Source organism: Chiloscyllium punctatum, chromosome 3, assembly GCF_047496795.1.
Source record: "Chiloscyllium punctatum isolate Juve2018m chromosome 3, sChiPun1.3, whole genome shotgun sequence".
Taxonomy (NCBI): Eukaryota; Metazoa; Chordata; class Chondrichthyes; order Orectolobiformes; family Hemiscylliidae; genus Chiloscyllium; species Chiloscyllium punctatum.
The window spans coordinates 61,408,036-61,424,933 of NC_092741.1; the positions used below are offsets into that span (position 1 = coordinate 61,408,036).

The 16,898-nt window shown below is 37.7% G+C and overlaps 1 protein-coding gene across 2 annotated transcripts in view; it reads right to left on the bottom strand.

Moving 5' to 3' along the window:
- The window catches only part of hbs1l (HBS1-like translational GTPase), a 170,651-nt gene that overhangs the window by 13,269 nt on the left and 140,484 nt on the right, over positions 1 to 16,898 (bottom strand). For both annotated transcript variants that reach the window (XM_072554022.1, XM_072554012.1), the window contains exons 8-13: positions 10,635 to 10,752; positions 6,493 to 6,639; positions 6,300 to 6,374; positions 5,616 to 5,733; positions 5,418 to 5,486; positions 2,726 to 2,830 (exon numbers count right to left, since the gene is read on the bottom strand). In XM_072554022.1, coding sequence (XP_072410123.1) covers positions 2,726 to 2,830; positions 5,418 to 5,486; positions 5,616 to 5,733; positions 6,300 to 6,374; positions 6,493 to 6,639; positions 10,635 to 10,752 — 632 coding nt within the window. The remainder of the gene's footprint in view (positions 1 to 2,725; positions 2,831 to 5,417; positions 5,487 to 5,615; positions 5,734 to 6,299; positions 6,375 to 6,492; positions 6,640 to 10,634; positions 10,753 to 16,898) is intronic.

Genomic DNA, 16,898 nt, shown 5'->3' on the forward strand with positions numbered 1-16,898 from the left:
TGCTATCCAGAGATCCAAGCAAAGGACTAAAATGCTTGCAGGTAGATGAAGTTTATCAGTCAGACTCATACAATCTCAGTCTGAACCAAAAGGCAGCACAGATGAATTCCTAAGCAAAGGTTAACTGCAAGAGGTACATGACCACAGAGTAGAGAGGAGCAGAGGAGGAAGTTGAGATGAAATAAACTGAAGAGGACATATACTGATGAAAAATGCAAACATACTTACAGTGCCAGCTAATTTTTAAAAACAATTCTCAGACTGATATTAAATTTGTGAGATAGCTAATCTAATGTCTGGTATCTATGACTGGAATCAACAGTGTGAGTTAACTGACACAGAAATACACCAATTAAGGTAATAATGAAAACTGATCAAACATTGTGATAGCATTGGAGTGTGATTTAATGTCAATCAGCTCAACAGTTTCCCCACTCACCACCTCCCAGAATGAATGAAGAATGAGTACCTGCTAAACCCATTTAATAACAATAACCTGCTTCTAAAAAAACATACTATATACAAAGGGCTTGAAATAATAAACTTTAAAATCAATTATTGACTCTGAAAGTACCCAAAAGACCAGAGGTTTCGAACATTTCTATCATATTATCAAAGTAATCTGAAATCAATCAGTACTGTGTCAACAGTGAGAACAGAAAATGTTGAATAACACATTTTGGCTCATCTACCTCCACACTACTCTGATTAGATACAGGTCAAATAGAAAGACATTAAAACTTATAATGACAGTTCTACACACAATATATATGAAATGCATACATATTCCATTGAAAGCCTTTAAGGCATTAACAAGATACTAGTGCAAAATATCAAACTCTACCATTGCCTTAGCCTTATTTCACCACCAATACTAAAACAAAATTCTTATTCTAGATTTCCCACTTCTAATTAAAGCACATTCACAGAATCATAGAATCATCAGTTCATAAAAATCCTTTCAACTCATCGAGTCTGTACCATCAACAATACACCACCACTTACACTAGTCCCATACTCCCACAGTAGGCCATGCACTTCAAGTTCTCATCCAAGTAATTTTTAAATGTTGGGAGATCACCTGCCTCAACTACTCTCCCAGGCAATGCACTCCAGCTTGCCCCCACACTGACCCACTGGGTGAAAACCTTTTTTTCGAATCCCTTTAATGTCCATCCTTCCACTTTAAATGTGTGCCCCCTTGTTTTTGACCTTTTGATTGAGGGAAATGACTGCTTTCTATTCAGTCTGTCCATGACCCTCATAATCCTATATACCTCAATTAGGTCTTGCCCACGTCCCCCCGAATCATTGTCTCTTTCCAAGCTTATTCACATCTCTCTTCATAGTGAAATGCTCCAAACTAGGCAAAATCCTGGTGCTGATGCTGACATTTGACAGTGAAAACCTTGATGTTTACTGATTTCCTTTGTAAGAGGGGTTAAACAGAAGGTGCCCTTTATATACTCAATTATTCAGTGCACACATCAGTACCAAAGTCAAAAGCATAAACTCCAAATACAGGACTCCTCTGAGTGGTCAGCCGGGTAAAAATGCACTCAATCATGCAGCCAGCAAGTGGCTAGGAGAAACTGATCAGAATTTCTATCACAAATCAATGATCCATGCTGAAAATTTCATATATCTGATGGCGAAGAATCCATTTATCTTGATCCTGACTAGTAACATTGATTGCCAAGGTTTACATATGAATAGTCATTTGGACAAGCAACTAAAGGGCAACCAATGCTTAATTATGATATCCTGGGGATGAGTGTTCATGGGGTTTTCTTGGGCATCTGCTATAACTTTGGTGCAAGAACATAGAAACCTGGCAAAACAAAATAAACAGTATTTTTGCACCCATTGTGTCAAAGGTACAAGTAACAAAAGGGAAACTGAAAGGCATAATCAACAGTAAGGAAAATTAACTTGATACAAGGACAGATATATCTTCACAGTACTCATGAAGTTGACACCAGAACACGCTGGCTGATATATGTAAAGTAGTTACAAACAGACAATCAATGTATGATTTGGAGAATTCCCCTACATAATGACTAAGACATGGCTGAAACAGTGCACCAGCTGTGAGAAAAGAAAATGAAATAGGAATCCTTATTGTTTTTGTCTTTAAAAATGTAGAGTATAATTACAAAACCAATGGTATTCTTCAACATGATTCAAGTTCTAAATTAAATCAGTTACCATAGATTAAATACATAAATCTGTACCTCTATGTCAATTTTAACAATTTGCCTTTCACTTTAATTTATTTTAAGCATTTTACATCTGCTAATGAATATTTTGTCGCAAGATGAAAGCAGCTGTGTTTTTATTTTTTCATTTAGTATGTGGGCATTTATTATTCTCATCCAGCCTTGAAAAATGCTAAAGTATAAAGCTTGGTTGTACATAATTTTTGGGATCCAACCAGCTGCTGAATTTGATCAAAGAAAATACCCAAGCCAATGGCTCAGGTCACCATTAATCATTTGAGTATGAATTTATCTTAACAGCTGTCAAAATATGTGTGTCTATATTCTAAAGTAAAATTAAGAGCTTCTATGTAATCACACAAGATCTAATTTATAATTTCTTTCTTCCATTAAGCTAAAAGCTGTAATCTTGTTCTATTTAATATTGGCATTGACTGCATTCTGTTGATCACTACTCACAAAAAGGTCTGTGATGCAACATAACAAATAATCACCGATATACCTACCCTTAACAGTGCAAGTTTCATTTGGAGGCATAACCAGCAGTCGATCCCCTGTTTGTACATACCCTGCTTCAATTTTACCAGTAATGCTGAATCCTGACCCTTGATCTGCAAAATAGGAATGATTCAACAAATTATTGTTGAACAAATTAATTTAGCAATTAAGTATTTAGATTAGATTTGGCTGAGCAAAGAAAAGTTTAGTACCTGACATTCCAACAAGAAAACACTTCCACAGCAATTTGAACTTTTATGCTGTATTATTTAATATAATTAATGTGTATGCTATCCAAACCTGGTATTTCTGTGTACCAAATGTATCATGCAGAGTTCCAGATTCATGTATGAGAGCACCATTGAACAAAATCAGGTCTACATTTTAAAATGTATCAACTTGAAACTCCAGAGAGGCATACAAACACCAAGCTGTAATAAGAACTTAAGAAACAGGAGTAGGAATAGTCCATTCAGCCCTTCAATCCCACTCTGCCAATCAATAAATCTACTTAACTCCATTTTCCTACACCAGTCCCATATCCCTTGCTGTCTTACAATGTAAAGATTTATTGATCACAATCTTGAACATACAGTGAAGTTTCATGATACATTATTATTTTGAAAATTGAGTATAAAGTAGACAAAACCATGCACAGCATTAAATTTGATTTGCACTTCTATATCATGTCAATTAAGAATTAACATTGTTGTTGTTTCATTTTTGAGTTCATACAGTGGTGCAAGATTTTTAGAAATTTGTTTAATTTGCATCGAAATGAAGCTTTTTAAAAACAATCCTTGTGATGAACATTTCAGAGCTTCAGAATAGAAGTGTAGGAAAGAGAAAAATAAACCGGCTATAAGGTATCCTATGATATGGGGAGATAAAGACAGAAACAGGTTTCCTTATAGAAAAACAGAACCATCCAGAAACTTAGCTCGTTTCTTTGAGAGAGAGAAGCAGGTCACTCAGAGAGATAAAGTCTGTGACATCAGGAGTATAGTTTAGCATTTTGTAATACAGTCAGGGCTGAAGAAAAGAAGTGCTGACTGTCTTCGAAGTAAGTGAGATAAAATCTCCAGAAACAGAAGGCTTTAAGGTGTCAGACAATAAGACATTCTACAAAGCTGCGGAATGCATGTGTTTAAGAAACACATGCTCAGGAGTAAATGAGCTGTGATAACAAACTGTCTACTGATGTCATGAAGAGGCATTAACTGAAGAAGATGGTATTGAATGAATGAAGACTGTACCAGAAAAAAAAGTGCATCCACGTCCACTGAACAAGGATCTCTAATGTAGAAACAGGGTAATCCTTCAGATGACTGAAAAGTCAGTAAGGGTAAATTATTGCAATATGTCTGTTTCAGCTAGTTCTTATATAATGTTATATAATCCATCTTTTTCCTTTTGTGCATAATACACTTTGATTTTATTTTGATAAAAGTACATTGGCAGCCTCTTGTAAATGTGTTCAGAGACTAACTATCACAGTAAACAAATTGCAAGAACAAGATTATGTCTTACCAAGATACCACTGCATGTGGAACAGTGGCATTGTGGTAGCATCACTGGTCTAGTAATCAAGAGAAACCACAAGAGTTCTGGGAACATAGGCTTGAATGTCACCATGGCTTGGTGAAATTCAATAAATATCTGGAATAAAAATCTAGCCTAATGGCAACCGAATAACTACTGTCAACTGTTGTCATAATCCATCAAGTTCATTAATGGCCTTTAGGGAAGAAAATCTACCTTTGTTACCTACTCTAGCCTACACATGACTCCAGATCCACAGTAACATTGTTGATTCTTCACTCAATAAGCCATGAGCTGGCGTGGCTTGTGGTATGTATCTCAGTGACAATCAAAGAAGTCAGGTTTAATGCCAGGATTTGACATGCCCAATATCATCAACTGGATCATAATAATAGTCAATGACCGAGTCCTCTGGGGCAGTGAATTCCACTGATTCACCATCATCTGACTAGAAATTCTCCCTTGTCTTAGCCTGTGTCATATTTATCATCACAAACTGGCCTATATCTGTGCAAAGGGAAATAGTCAAATTCAACCTTACTGTAAAAAGAAAGAATTAACAAAAACAGGTTAGAAGATTTCTCTGGAGCAAAGACTGAAACTCTGAAACAATGTACATGTCGGTTCTCATTTTGACATGTAAGTTTGATATAGAAGGCAAGCCAGTTATCACAGAAATGAATATGCTTTGTTTTTGGGACTACAAACCTGAATTTTAATCAATATTTGCAAGGTATATGAAATCTTGTCAAAGTTTAAGGAGGCAGGAATGGAATTATTTGATTGCATGAATACAGCACCAAACTAAATGAACTTCTGAAATTTATGTAGTACACTAAAAGATAGATGTTATGGAAGATGTTATGGTCTGACCTTTTTTTATTGTGATCTCTTGGTAGGAAGGCCTGTTCCCAAGTTTTACAATCAAGAAGTAAATCTCTGAAGTAGTTCTGCATAAGTAAAAGCAGACCTCTACCTTACTTAAGGCATGTTTTAGTTAAAATATCTGGCTGCTTGGAACACAAAGTATTTAATACTTCTATCATAATGAAAACCATGAGGGCTGTCTCAATAACAACATCTCAAGAAATGTGCACGGTATATTCAAAAGTACAAAACCAATGAGACAAGTCAAATGTTACACTTATAAACACAAACCTTTAAAAACATCAGCCACACACAATCTAAATGGTTTTTCCACTGGTCTTTGTGGTGACTTGAAAGAATCTAAAAGAAAAGGAAATATTGAAGTAAATGTAGTCATCACGTTCCCAACTGAGACTGCTGAGTATATTTATCAATAAATATGATTAAAATAGGATGAAGGAAGTAATAAACCTATCACATAATACTGACCAATCTGCTCTAACAAGCAAGGTCCATTGTACCAGGCTTTGAGTTCAGGTATTTGACTTCTAGTGGTTAGATTCTCGCCATTCAGTCCTGTTGTAGGGATGTAAGCAACATCAGAATCCTAGTAAATGCAGAAACACAAATATTACAAATGGCTGACGTTTGGTTAACTGCCAAATTATACCAAAGGTGAGAATGTAGTGAAGATTTCCTGCTTCATTGGAAAATAAAGACAGGAAATAATGTAGAGGAATATGTGGCAAGACAGTATTGCATATGATGGGTTTTCATTCTGTTTATCTTAAAAATACATGATCAGTATGAGAAGCACTTCAGAAGTGAGTAAATCTTCAAAGTACTTTCTAAATATTTCTAAATTATAATTAAAAAAAAAACTTTTCAGCTACGGTTTTGGATATTTTCAACATTATTCATCTCATTTTCAGTCCTGCAACAGAAACTAAATTTTGCTGTTCAGCTCTCTCACATGATTCAAAGGAGAAGCTCTTATAATGTAATGTTGATTTAAGATTTATAATGAAAACACGAGTCGGGAATAGTCTTAAAACGTGAGGCATTTCATTTTATTGTTTATAAGTTGTGTATCTGTTTATCTGACAAATTACTTCTTATTACAGCAGAAAAAGAAGTGGAATGTAGCAGCCACATAATAAATGGACATCTTACCTTAAAACCTGCTTGTTTCAGGAAATGTCCAAGTTTATTAGAGATCTCTTTGAATCTTTCAGGTTGCCAATTCACCTGCAATGCCAATCAAAAACTGTCACCGTTAGAAACAAGCCATTTTCTCATGAGACAGGAAATTGTGGTATAAACTGAATTGAGAGAATGTGCTAGACATTGACTCATTAAGAGTTACCTGATCCATCTTATTAACAACAACAGCTAACTGTGTTACACCAAGAGAACGAACTAACAATGCATGTTCCCTAGTCTGCCCACCAGCCTCAAATCCAGCCTCAAATTCTCCTCGGCTTGCATCCACAACGAGGATTGCTACATCAGCCTGAAAAGGAGGAAGAAAATAATTTTTAAAAAATTCATTACAATATTTACTTTAGTTTAATTTTCAGGCTTAGCAAATACATTGACTTTTTTATAGCATCTTCGGAACCCTTTCAGTAATTTTTGGCTTTATGGTACTTTCAACTTTACAACATTTTAGAATGATAATTTGACAGGTAGAAAGCAGTACAATAAGATGTAACATGACTCAATATTTATTCTGTAAGCTAAAGAATTGATAAATTTGCATTTAGCATTTACATTTAGCATGGACAGAGGGAAAAAATGGTGACATTATGTCATCCCAATAATTTTCGATGATCTTTCAGAGAGAGCTAAAGAACCATAAGCAGAGCAAAGACATGAGATAAACACCCATATATGTTTCTGAACAGGACACAACACCTATGAGGTACAGGTACATATACAAATAACAATTTTCATGTTGAAACAACTTTGATGAGTAGCTGGAAAACAGGCAAGTGAGAACAGCTAAACAGTTTAGGCCTTTATTTATTAGAGTTCAGAAGAATGAGGGATCATCTAATTGAAACATACAGATTCTAAGATGGTTTAACAGAGTAGATGCTGAGAATGTAGAGAATGTTTGAGAATAGGAAATATCAAACTAGGGGACATACATACAGAATAGGGAAGGCTGACATAAAACTGAGATGCAAAGAAATTTCTTCTCTTAGACAGTAATGAAAGTTTAGAATGTTCTGCCCTAGTGAGTCATGGGAGCAGATCACAAAGTATTTAAAGAAAATGAAGGTGGATTTTTGAAATATCAGGGATCGGACAGCGATAATGAGCTGGCATAAAAGAGGAATTCTGGCCTCAGCAGACTAACCAAGATTTTGTTGAATGTTGGGGAAGACTTCAGGAGCTGAACGGCCTACTCCTGCTCCTATTTCTTATGTTATACAGTAATTAAAATATCTAATTGAATTAAAAAAGTTAATAATATTACTTGAAATTAAACAATGAATGGGATTTAAGTTCAAACTATAAATTGCAAAGTAAGAATTCATGGTAGGAAATGGTTCTCCACACAGAATAATGGATCCCTGAAGGGGAGCACGGACAAAAACATGAATTATCTTAATAAGTCATTGATACAAGATGGTGGCTTCAAAGTCTTTCTTTTTGGGGCTGAGGGAGTTAAGTGCCCATCTGAATAACTGGCTGTCATTAACTTACAGAGTATACTAGTGCATCAATGCTATGTTATTTAAGATAATTTCAAAGAATATTGGACATTAGTAGCAGACTTCATAGTATGCAAAACATTTGATGTAAAGCAAATATGTTTTACAGTATACAAGCTGCATACATTACTAATCATTGATGTTTTTGTATTGTGAATCTTTAATCCGTGATGTGGATTCGAAGAACCGTGTCTTCCATAGTTCTAGATATCGCTGATTTGTTTGAACAAAAATAGGTTTTACAGGGAGTATGTGATTGGTATGCGCTACCGCTATGCTGACATTACAAACTAACTGTGGCAACATGGTTGATGTCTACTCCCACCACTTTGTTAATGAGAAGCTACAATCAATCAGGCCATGATAAGACTGAGTACAGAATTGAACGTTTCACTTCACTTCTTTCATTTTTCACTTCTGTTATGTTCAGCATTCATGGTTTTAATATTTGTTGTCTGGTACTTTCAACACCCTTAATGCTACTAATGTAGCTTTATCTTTTCATTCTAATCTAAGACTGAATGGGATCAGCCAACAATTCTACTCTGAAAACAAAGGACAGCCTGTAAACAGGAAGGGCAAACAATAAAGACATTAATACACTTGTAATTCAGGCAACAAAATATACCTTTGAACTGAAATACATTTTCTCTTATATACTGAACTGATTTTTACGAAAAGCAGGCAAATGTGAGGACTGCAGATTCTGGAGATGAGAGAGTCAAGAGTGTGATGCTGGAAAAGCACAGCAGGTCAGGCAGCATCCAAGGAGCAGGAGAATCGACGTTTCAAGCAAAAGCCCTTCTTCAGGAATTTTAAAAAACAGTTGATTTATGTCAAAAGGGAATCATAAATAAACTGCTGCTTTTTAACACTGTAAAGTTGTAATATTATTCAAGATTAACCTCTTTGCCTCTTAAGATTGAAGTACTTCCTTCCACAGGTGACATCTCTTCTAAGTACTCCTGCACTTCCACAAAAATCTTTTTAGTATTTCACACTTCTAAATATCTATCCAATTCTCCATTAAATTAGTTGCTGTGAAGGAATCATTTTAGCCTTTCTGAAAGCACTTCACATTCAAATATATCATTCATATGAAATATAAATAAATATGCTTTCTTGAATTCATTATTCAAAACAAAATGGTTTTGTTTGCACATTTTTTTTACAAAGACTTGGAGACTCTAAACAGACCCAAAGGGCAAGCAGGCAGAGTCACAAACTTAAATTCACCAGGTTAGAATTAGGAAATACAATCTACAAATAAAGGTCACCCATTTAAGATAAAGAGGAGAAAGGTGTTTTCTCAAAGGTCTGAATTTTTTTCCACAAACTGCAGTTGAGGCTGGGTCATTAAATATATTCAAGGCTAACTTAGTCAGATCTTTGATTAACTAAGGTTATTGGGGTCAGGCAGGAAAGTGAAATTAAGAGCATCACTAGATCAGTCATGATCTTATCGAATGGCAGAGCAGGCCCGATGATGTGAATGGTCTAACTTCCTGACTCTTTTGCCTACATTTTATATCCCTTCCTGTGACATTTTGATTGCTACCTGTAGTTGTTTCTTGACTCCTTAAACGTCCCTTCAACTGAACCCTCCCCACCCATGGATTAATTTCAAACCTTATCTTCAATTGCAGTTATATGATTTGCCATGATACTGATCCCAGCCTGGTTCAAATGAAGCCCATCCCAATAGAACATTTCTTTCTTTCTCTCATATGTTTACAATGCCCCATGCATCAGAACCCATTTCCCCCACAGCTATCTTTCATGTCATGCATTTACTTCTCTAACCTTTTTATTACCTGAAGCCAATTTGCATGTAGTCCAGGTGGTAATCCAGACATTATTACCTTGTGGTCTGCTTTCTAGTTTAGCTCTGAGCTATTCAGCAGAACCTCTTTAAACTCAGACTTTTCTCTCTGGTGAGAAGGAGGAAGAGAGGAGCCCTGATCGAGGTATACCAGATAATGAGTGGAATAGATAAACAGCCAGAGACTTTTCCCCAGGGCGGGTTTGATTGGTACGAGGAGTCATAGTTTGAAGATATTAGGAAGAAGATGTAAAGGAGATGCAGAGAGTTGTGAATGCATGGAATGCGTTGCCGGCTGTGGTAGTGGAAGCACAGTCACTGGGGACATTTAAGCGACTGCTGGACATGCACATGAATAGCAGTGAGTTGAAGGATGTGTAGGTTAAGTTACTGTATTTCACAATTGGATTAAACCTTGGCACAACATACTGGGCCAAAGGGCTTGTTCTGTGCCTTACTTTTCTATATTAGATTAGATTAGATTAGATTAGATTACTTACAGTGTGGAAACAGGCCCTTCGGCCCAACAAGTCCACACCGCCCCGCCGAAGCGCAACCCACCCATACCCCTACATCTACCCCTTACCTAACACTACAGGCAATTTAGCATGGCCAATTCACCTGACCTGCACATCTTTGGAGTGTGGGAGGAAACCGGAGCACCCAGAGGAAACCCACGCAGACACAGGGAGAATGTGCAAACTCCACACAGAGAGTCACCTGAGGTGGGAATTGAACCCGGGTCTCTGGCGCTGTGAGGCAGCAGTGCTAACCACTGTGCCACCGTGCCGCCCAGGGTCCTATGTTTGTCATCGGTATTAAAATAACAGGCAAATAAAATCGATGAAACGCTGTACTTGACATTTAGCAAGTTTGATTTCAACTCTCAAAATCTTGCTTAAATTTTAACATGTTGTAGATAGTCACATGTGAGATGATGATCAGAAAGATTTTTCTTCTTACCTGTGCAGCACCTGTAATCATATTTGGAATGAAGTCTTTGTGACCTGGTGCATCCATTAATGTGATTACTTTGGTCTTTGTTTCAAATTTTGTCATTCCAACATCCATAGTTACACCTCTGAAAATACCAAAATGAACATTTTATTCCTTTGTCTGAACACAATTGTGGCTGCTTTATAATGCACCATTTCATTGAGCTGAATGAGATGTAAATTGGGTTCCAGAGGAGAGGACTTATAACTAGGTTTCTGCTTCATTCAATACTTGCATTTTAGATTTGTTACAGAAGTGGTTTACTTTGAGTCTCATGTATAAACAATAATATTGAAATATTATTGAAGAGAATACATTTAGTTTTCATCCAAAATGCACAAACACCTCTCTTGTCTTGTCCTACTGAACTGACTATTTGTTGATTTTCACCACAGCTTCTCAGACATCATTGCTTGATCTTAAGATGCAAGGTCATCTTGTTATAATGCGCCTTTCATCAATGCAAATTCGTTGTAACGCGATTGACAAATTGGTTCGGCTGTTTCTAAAACACGAACTTTTAAAACTTATTTTGGCTATAATGCGATTACAGTGCCAAAACTTTAAGTGCTGTTTCTGAAGCGCGGGGTTGCGCAAGAACGTAACCATCTTGTTATAGAAGAACTGACTGTAATTTTCTAATACTTATTTTAGAGTTTGGATTTTGAACAAGAGGCATATGAGTTTTGGTTTGTGTGCATGAGAAGGTTTAATAATGAACCTATCAGTATTTCTAGAGCCATGAACTTGTTTAAACCAGTATGAAGACAGGATTCCTGGAGCAATAGCAGGAGCTTGCTTACTTTGGGAGTTTTAATGAGCAGACAGAATAAACATTAAGGAGCATTAGGAAAAGTTTTGGTTTCGGTTCTCAGAAGTCCTGGTTGAAGTTGGACGTTTGAAACAGTTTTGTCTCGAGCAAAGAGGAAACGTAAAGCTATTAGAAAATAGGTTACCTTAATATAAGCATTTCAAGTCTTAAAGCTCCAGATCAGAAGCATGTGGTTATATACTGCAAAGGAATATTTGAAGTGGAGAAGATCTAGGAGCAGTTGTGAGACTAATAAATGAGAGCCTACTATGCTCTGAAAATTGGGAACCAAAGCAAACTATAGAGGTAACATAGATGTGAACGTTCTCTGGTGTTTGAACAGATGTAATTGTTTTTTTTGCTGTGTTTGGAAATATTTCAAACCGTGTTATGTACAAAGAGCTTGGTTTTATTCTATTTTATCTTTTTGATTGTGCAATAAACTTCAGTTTTATTGTTAGACACAAAATTTGCAGCATTGAATAAATGAAGAAAAATATCAAACCAGATTTTCACCTGGCTTCTGACCTGTCTAGTAATGATATGAAGGTGCTGGTATTGGAAGGAGTGGACAAGGTCAGGAGTCACACGACACCAGGTTATTGTCCAAAGGATTCATTTGAAATCACAAGCTTTTGGGGCATTGCTCCTTCATCAGGTGAAGTGTAGAGAGGCACATAGGCACAGAATTTATAGCAGAGAGATCAAAACATCATACGAATGTTGAGAGTGTAGTGTCGACAGGTTGAATAATAAGTCTCTGTGGGTGATCAAAAGTGTCAGATGGTGAACATAAAGTGTCAACAGCTGAATAACAAGTGAAGGGATGACCTATAATCCAATTAATTGAGGCAGAGAGATAATTACAGAAAATTAAAATAAGGTGGTGCTGAAAACAAACCAATAGCTGCAATAACACAATAGGTGTAAGAGCTGCATGTCAAAGGTTGAACCAAAGTAACAAGTAATCCAAAACTGTATAAACTAATTGAAGTAGAGAGATCACAACAATTTATCAATTGTAAAGAAAATTTTATAGATACAGAAGTGTGGTGGGGTGACATGTAACGTGGCACGAACCCAAGATTACAGTTGAGGCCGTCTTCATGGGTACGGAACTTGGCTGTCAGTTTCTGCTCAGCTATTCTGCGTTGTTGTATATCTCAGAGGCAGTCTTGGAGGACGGTTAACCGAAAATCAAAGGCTGAATGTCCTTCACCATTGAAGTGTTTCCTGACTGGGACAGAACATTCCTATTTGGTGATTGTTGCGCATGTGTCCATTTATCCATTGTCACAGCACCTGCATGGTCTCGTCAATATTCCATGCCTTGGGGAATCCTTGCCTACAGCATATGAGATAGACAACTTTGGCCGAGTCACATCAAGTGTCACAATGCTGCACTTTTCTAGCTTCCACCCTAAACATGTTAAAGAAGCCATTCCCACAAACACACCCTGCATATACACAGGATCTGCTTAGACGAGGAAGAACGCGACAGACACCTAAGGTGCATAAAGATGCCCTCATAAGAACAGGATACAATGCTTAACTTATCGATTGCCGATTCCGATGTGTCACAGAAGACAGACACAGGACACGACCAACAGTGTACCCTCCGTCATTCAGTATTTCCCTGAAGTGGAGAAACACAGCCTTCAACCTACCATCAATGACGACAAACATCTCCCCAAGATCATCCCTACACCTCTACTTCTCGCCTTCAAACAGCCACCAAAACGTCAGGACAACATCGACCACAACATCACACAGCCCTGCCGGGCAACCTCTGCAAGACATGCCAGATCATCGGCATGGATATTACCATTACACATTGGAACACCGCTCACCATGTACATGGCAACTATGCATGTGACTTGGCCCATGTTGTCCACCTTACGCATTGCAAGCAATGATGCTCCAAGGCATGGAATATTGATGAGACCATGCAGATGCTATGACAACAGATGAATGGACATCATACAACAACTGCTCCCTCCCAGTAAGAGAACACTTCAGAGGTCAAGGACATTCAGCCTCCGATCTTCGGTTAAGTGCCCTCCAAGGCGGCTTCTGAGATATATAACACAGAATCGCTGAGAAGAAACTGAAAGCTAAGTTCTGTACCCATGAAAATGGCCTCAACTGTGATCGTGTGTTCGTGTCACACACACTGTTCTGTATCTGTAAAATCTTCTTTACTGTCCTGTTTTGACACCATTACTTTGATAACTTATTATGATCTCTCTACCTTAATTAGTTTATACAGTTTTGGATTACTTGTTATTATCTTGGTTAGACCCTCCGTATACGACTCTTATACCTAACATGTTATTCCAGCCATTAGATTTGCCTTCAGCACCACTTTATTTTAATTTTTTTGTAATTAGCTCTCTTCCTCAACTAAATGGATTATTGGTCATCCATTCACTTATTATTCACTGTTGTCAATTTACTCACACCATCTGACATTTTTGATCATCAGCAGAGACTTATTATTCAACCTGTCAACAATTCACTCACACCATTCGTATGATCTTTTAATCTCTCTGCTATAAATTCTGTGCCGATGTGCCTCTCTACACTTCAGCTGACGAAGGGGCAGTGCTCCGAAAGCTTGTGATTTCAAATGAACCTGTTGGACTATAACCTGGGGTCATATGACTTCTGACCCACCCAGTAATAACATTAACTGGAATCATCAGTAGGGAAAAACAATAGGTCAGAATTTAATTATTCCCCAGGAAATGGGCTGGTGGGGTGGAAGCAGCAAAATCAGACAGAAAAATGCAATGTGGCCTACCTGGCGTCTATTTTACCATGTGGCCTAGTGTAAAGAACAGTATTCTCACACGGAAGTCAACCGAAGGCCTTAAGTGGAAGGTATGTCTGTGGCTTGGTAGAGTATTCCTCCTACCGGCAGCCATAACCAAGGACAAACCCTGACAACAATGAGCACACAAATACCTAATAGATTCAGTGCCTGCTTGGCATCAAAGCTGATCAAGGGAGGCCCAGAATGGCCTAGACAGGTTGCCAATGACTCGTGAGCCATTGGAAAAGCCCACAGCTGTGAGTATTGATTTGTATCTATAATGTATAGTTGAAACAGCTGTTATAGTATGGTTGGCATTGGAAGCTCAGTAGGACAGGTCCCGCTCTGTGACAATGCTCAGTTCCACAACATTGTATGGATTATGTTTGAGTTATACTTTCTTGAAAATCTTTCAAGAGTGGCAGAACCTTGAAGAAGTCAGGTGTTCACGAAACAACCTCACACCCCAAAAGGAGAAACTGCATTGTTAATTCAAATAGTAAATTCAGGATGCCATGTTTAAATATATAAATAAAACCAATAAAACATTAGAAATTCTGAAAATATTACATCACAATATATTATTTTTTAGTCAAAACATATACTGTTATAGTCCCCATTATGTTTGAAATTGACCCCTCGATGAAGGGGAAAATTTCGCCCCATTTACTTTGATTATGCCTTGCACAACATTGTATACCTCAATCAAACTCCCTCTCACCATCGTCTGCTCTAAGAAAACAGCCCCAGCCTATCTAGTCTCTCTTCACAGCTGAATCATTTCACCCCAGGCAACATCCCAGTGAATCCTCTCTCCATGTTCTCCAGTGCAATCAGGTCTTTCTTGTAGTAAAGCAACTAGAACTGCACACAGATCTCCTAACGAATGTTATATACAGCTCTTTCATAACCTCTTCGCTCTCGCATTCAATGCCTTGACTAATAAAGACAATCTTCCTATATGTCTTGACTATTATCTTATCTATAGGCTCTTAGCTTCTTAGCCAGTCAGCCATGCAGTAACCTGTCAAAAGTCTCAGTGATGTCCATGTAGATTACATAAACTGCATACTCTCATCCAAGTGCTTATTTAACTTCTTGGAAATTCAAAGTTGTTAGGATGATCTCCCTCTAACAAAGTCATTCGGCCTATCCTTGATTAATCCTTGCCTGTCCAAAGTGCAGATAAATCTGTCACTCAGAAGTTTTTCCAATAGTTTCCCTACCACAAGTGTTAGTCTCACTGATTTGTAATTTCCTGGTTTATCCCTTCCAACTATTTTAAATAATAGTACCACCAGACCTTTGACATCCTTCCTTTGGCCAGAAACAGTTTGATAATTCATGTCAGAGCTCCTACAATCTCCTCCATTGCCTCTCACAGAATGGGATACATCTCATTTGAGTCTGGCAAAAAGGGTTGATCTGAAATACAATTCTTTTAGGCTTTGCAGTGCCTATCTTCATTTCATTTTTCTCTAGGGTAGACAATCTGCAGACAATATTTGTCCCAATATGGAGAACTTTAGTTGCTCAATAGTATTATGCACCATCTACAAGGTACACAGCAGAAATCCAAAGATCCTTAAGACAGCACCTTCCAAACCCATGATTGATTCGATCTAGATGGATAAGGGCAGCATAAACATGGGAACATCGCCACCTGCAAATTCCCCTCCAAGCCACTCACCACCCTGATATCAAACTATTCCCTTAGCCTCGATGGATCAAAATCCTGGAATTGCCGGCATAATGACACCATCTACAGCACGAGGATTGCAGGGTTTCAAAAAGGCAGCTGACCATCATCTTCTCAAGTCAGCTAGGGATGGGAAATAAATGCTGGCACAGCCAACACTGTCCACATCTTCCAAATTAGTTTTAAAAATTCCAAGAGGGGAAACATATACGTGACTGATTGTAATCATTTTGATAAGATGTTGATTTTATTTCATACTTATTCTTGTTCATTGAAGTTTTAATGCATTTGACTTAAGTGGGTCAGATGATCACCAAATTATAGAAGTGTCATGGTACAGAAGGTGGTCATTTGGTCCATCATACTTGCACTAGAAAGCCAAAGTTCTTAGACTATGGAAGGACTCAGGTATTTGAAGTCAAGAAGTGATAGCCCATTTTTCCCATTATCATAACAGATAGTGTATAATATCCACAGGCAATAACTGTTAATTTCCTTCGTCCTCTGTCAGCTAAAATCTGGAATCCATAATTGAGCATCAGCGATTAGTCATAGAGTCATAGAGATGTACAGCATGGAAACAGACCCTTTGGTCCAACCCGTCCATGCCGACCAGATATCCCAATCCAATCCAGTCCCACCTGCCAGCACCTCCAAACCCTTCCTATTCATATACCCATCCACATGCCTCTTAAATGTTGCAATTGTACCAGCCTCCACCACATCCTCTGCAAGCTCATTCCATACACGTACCAACCTCTGCGTGAAAAAGTTGCCTCTTAGGTCTCTTTTATATCTTTCCCCTCTCACCCTCAACCTATGCCCTCTAGTTCTGGACTCCCCGACCCCAGGGAAAAGACTTTGCCTATTTATCCTATCCATGTCCCTCAATTTTGTAAACCTCTA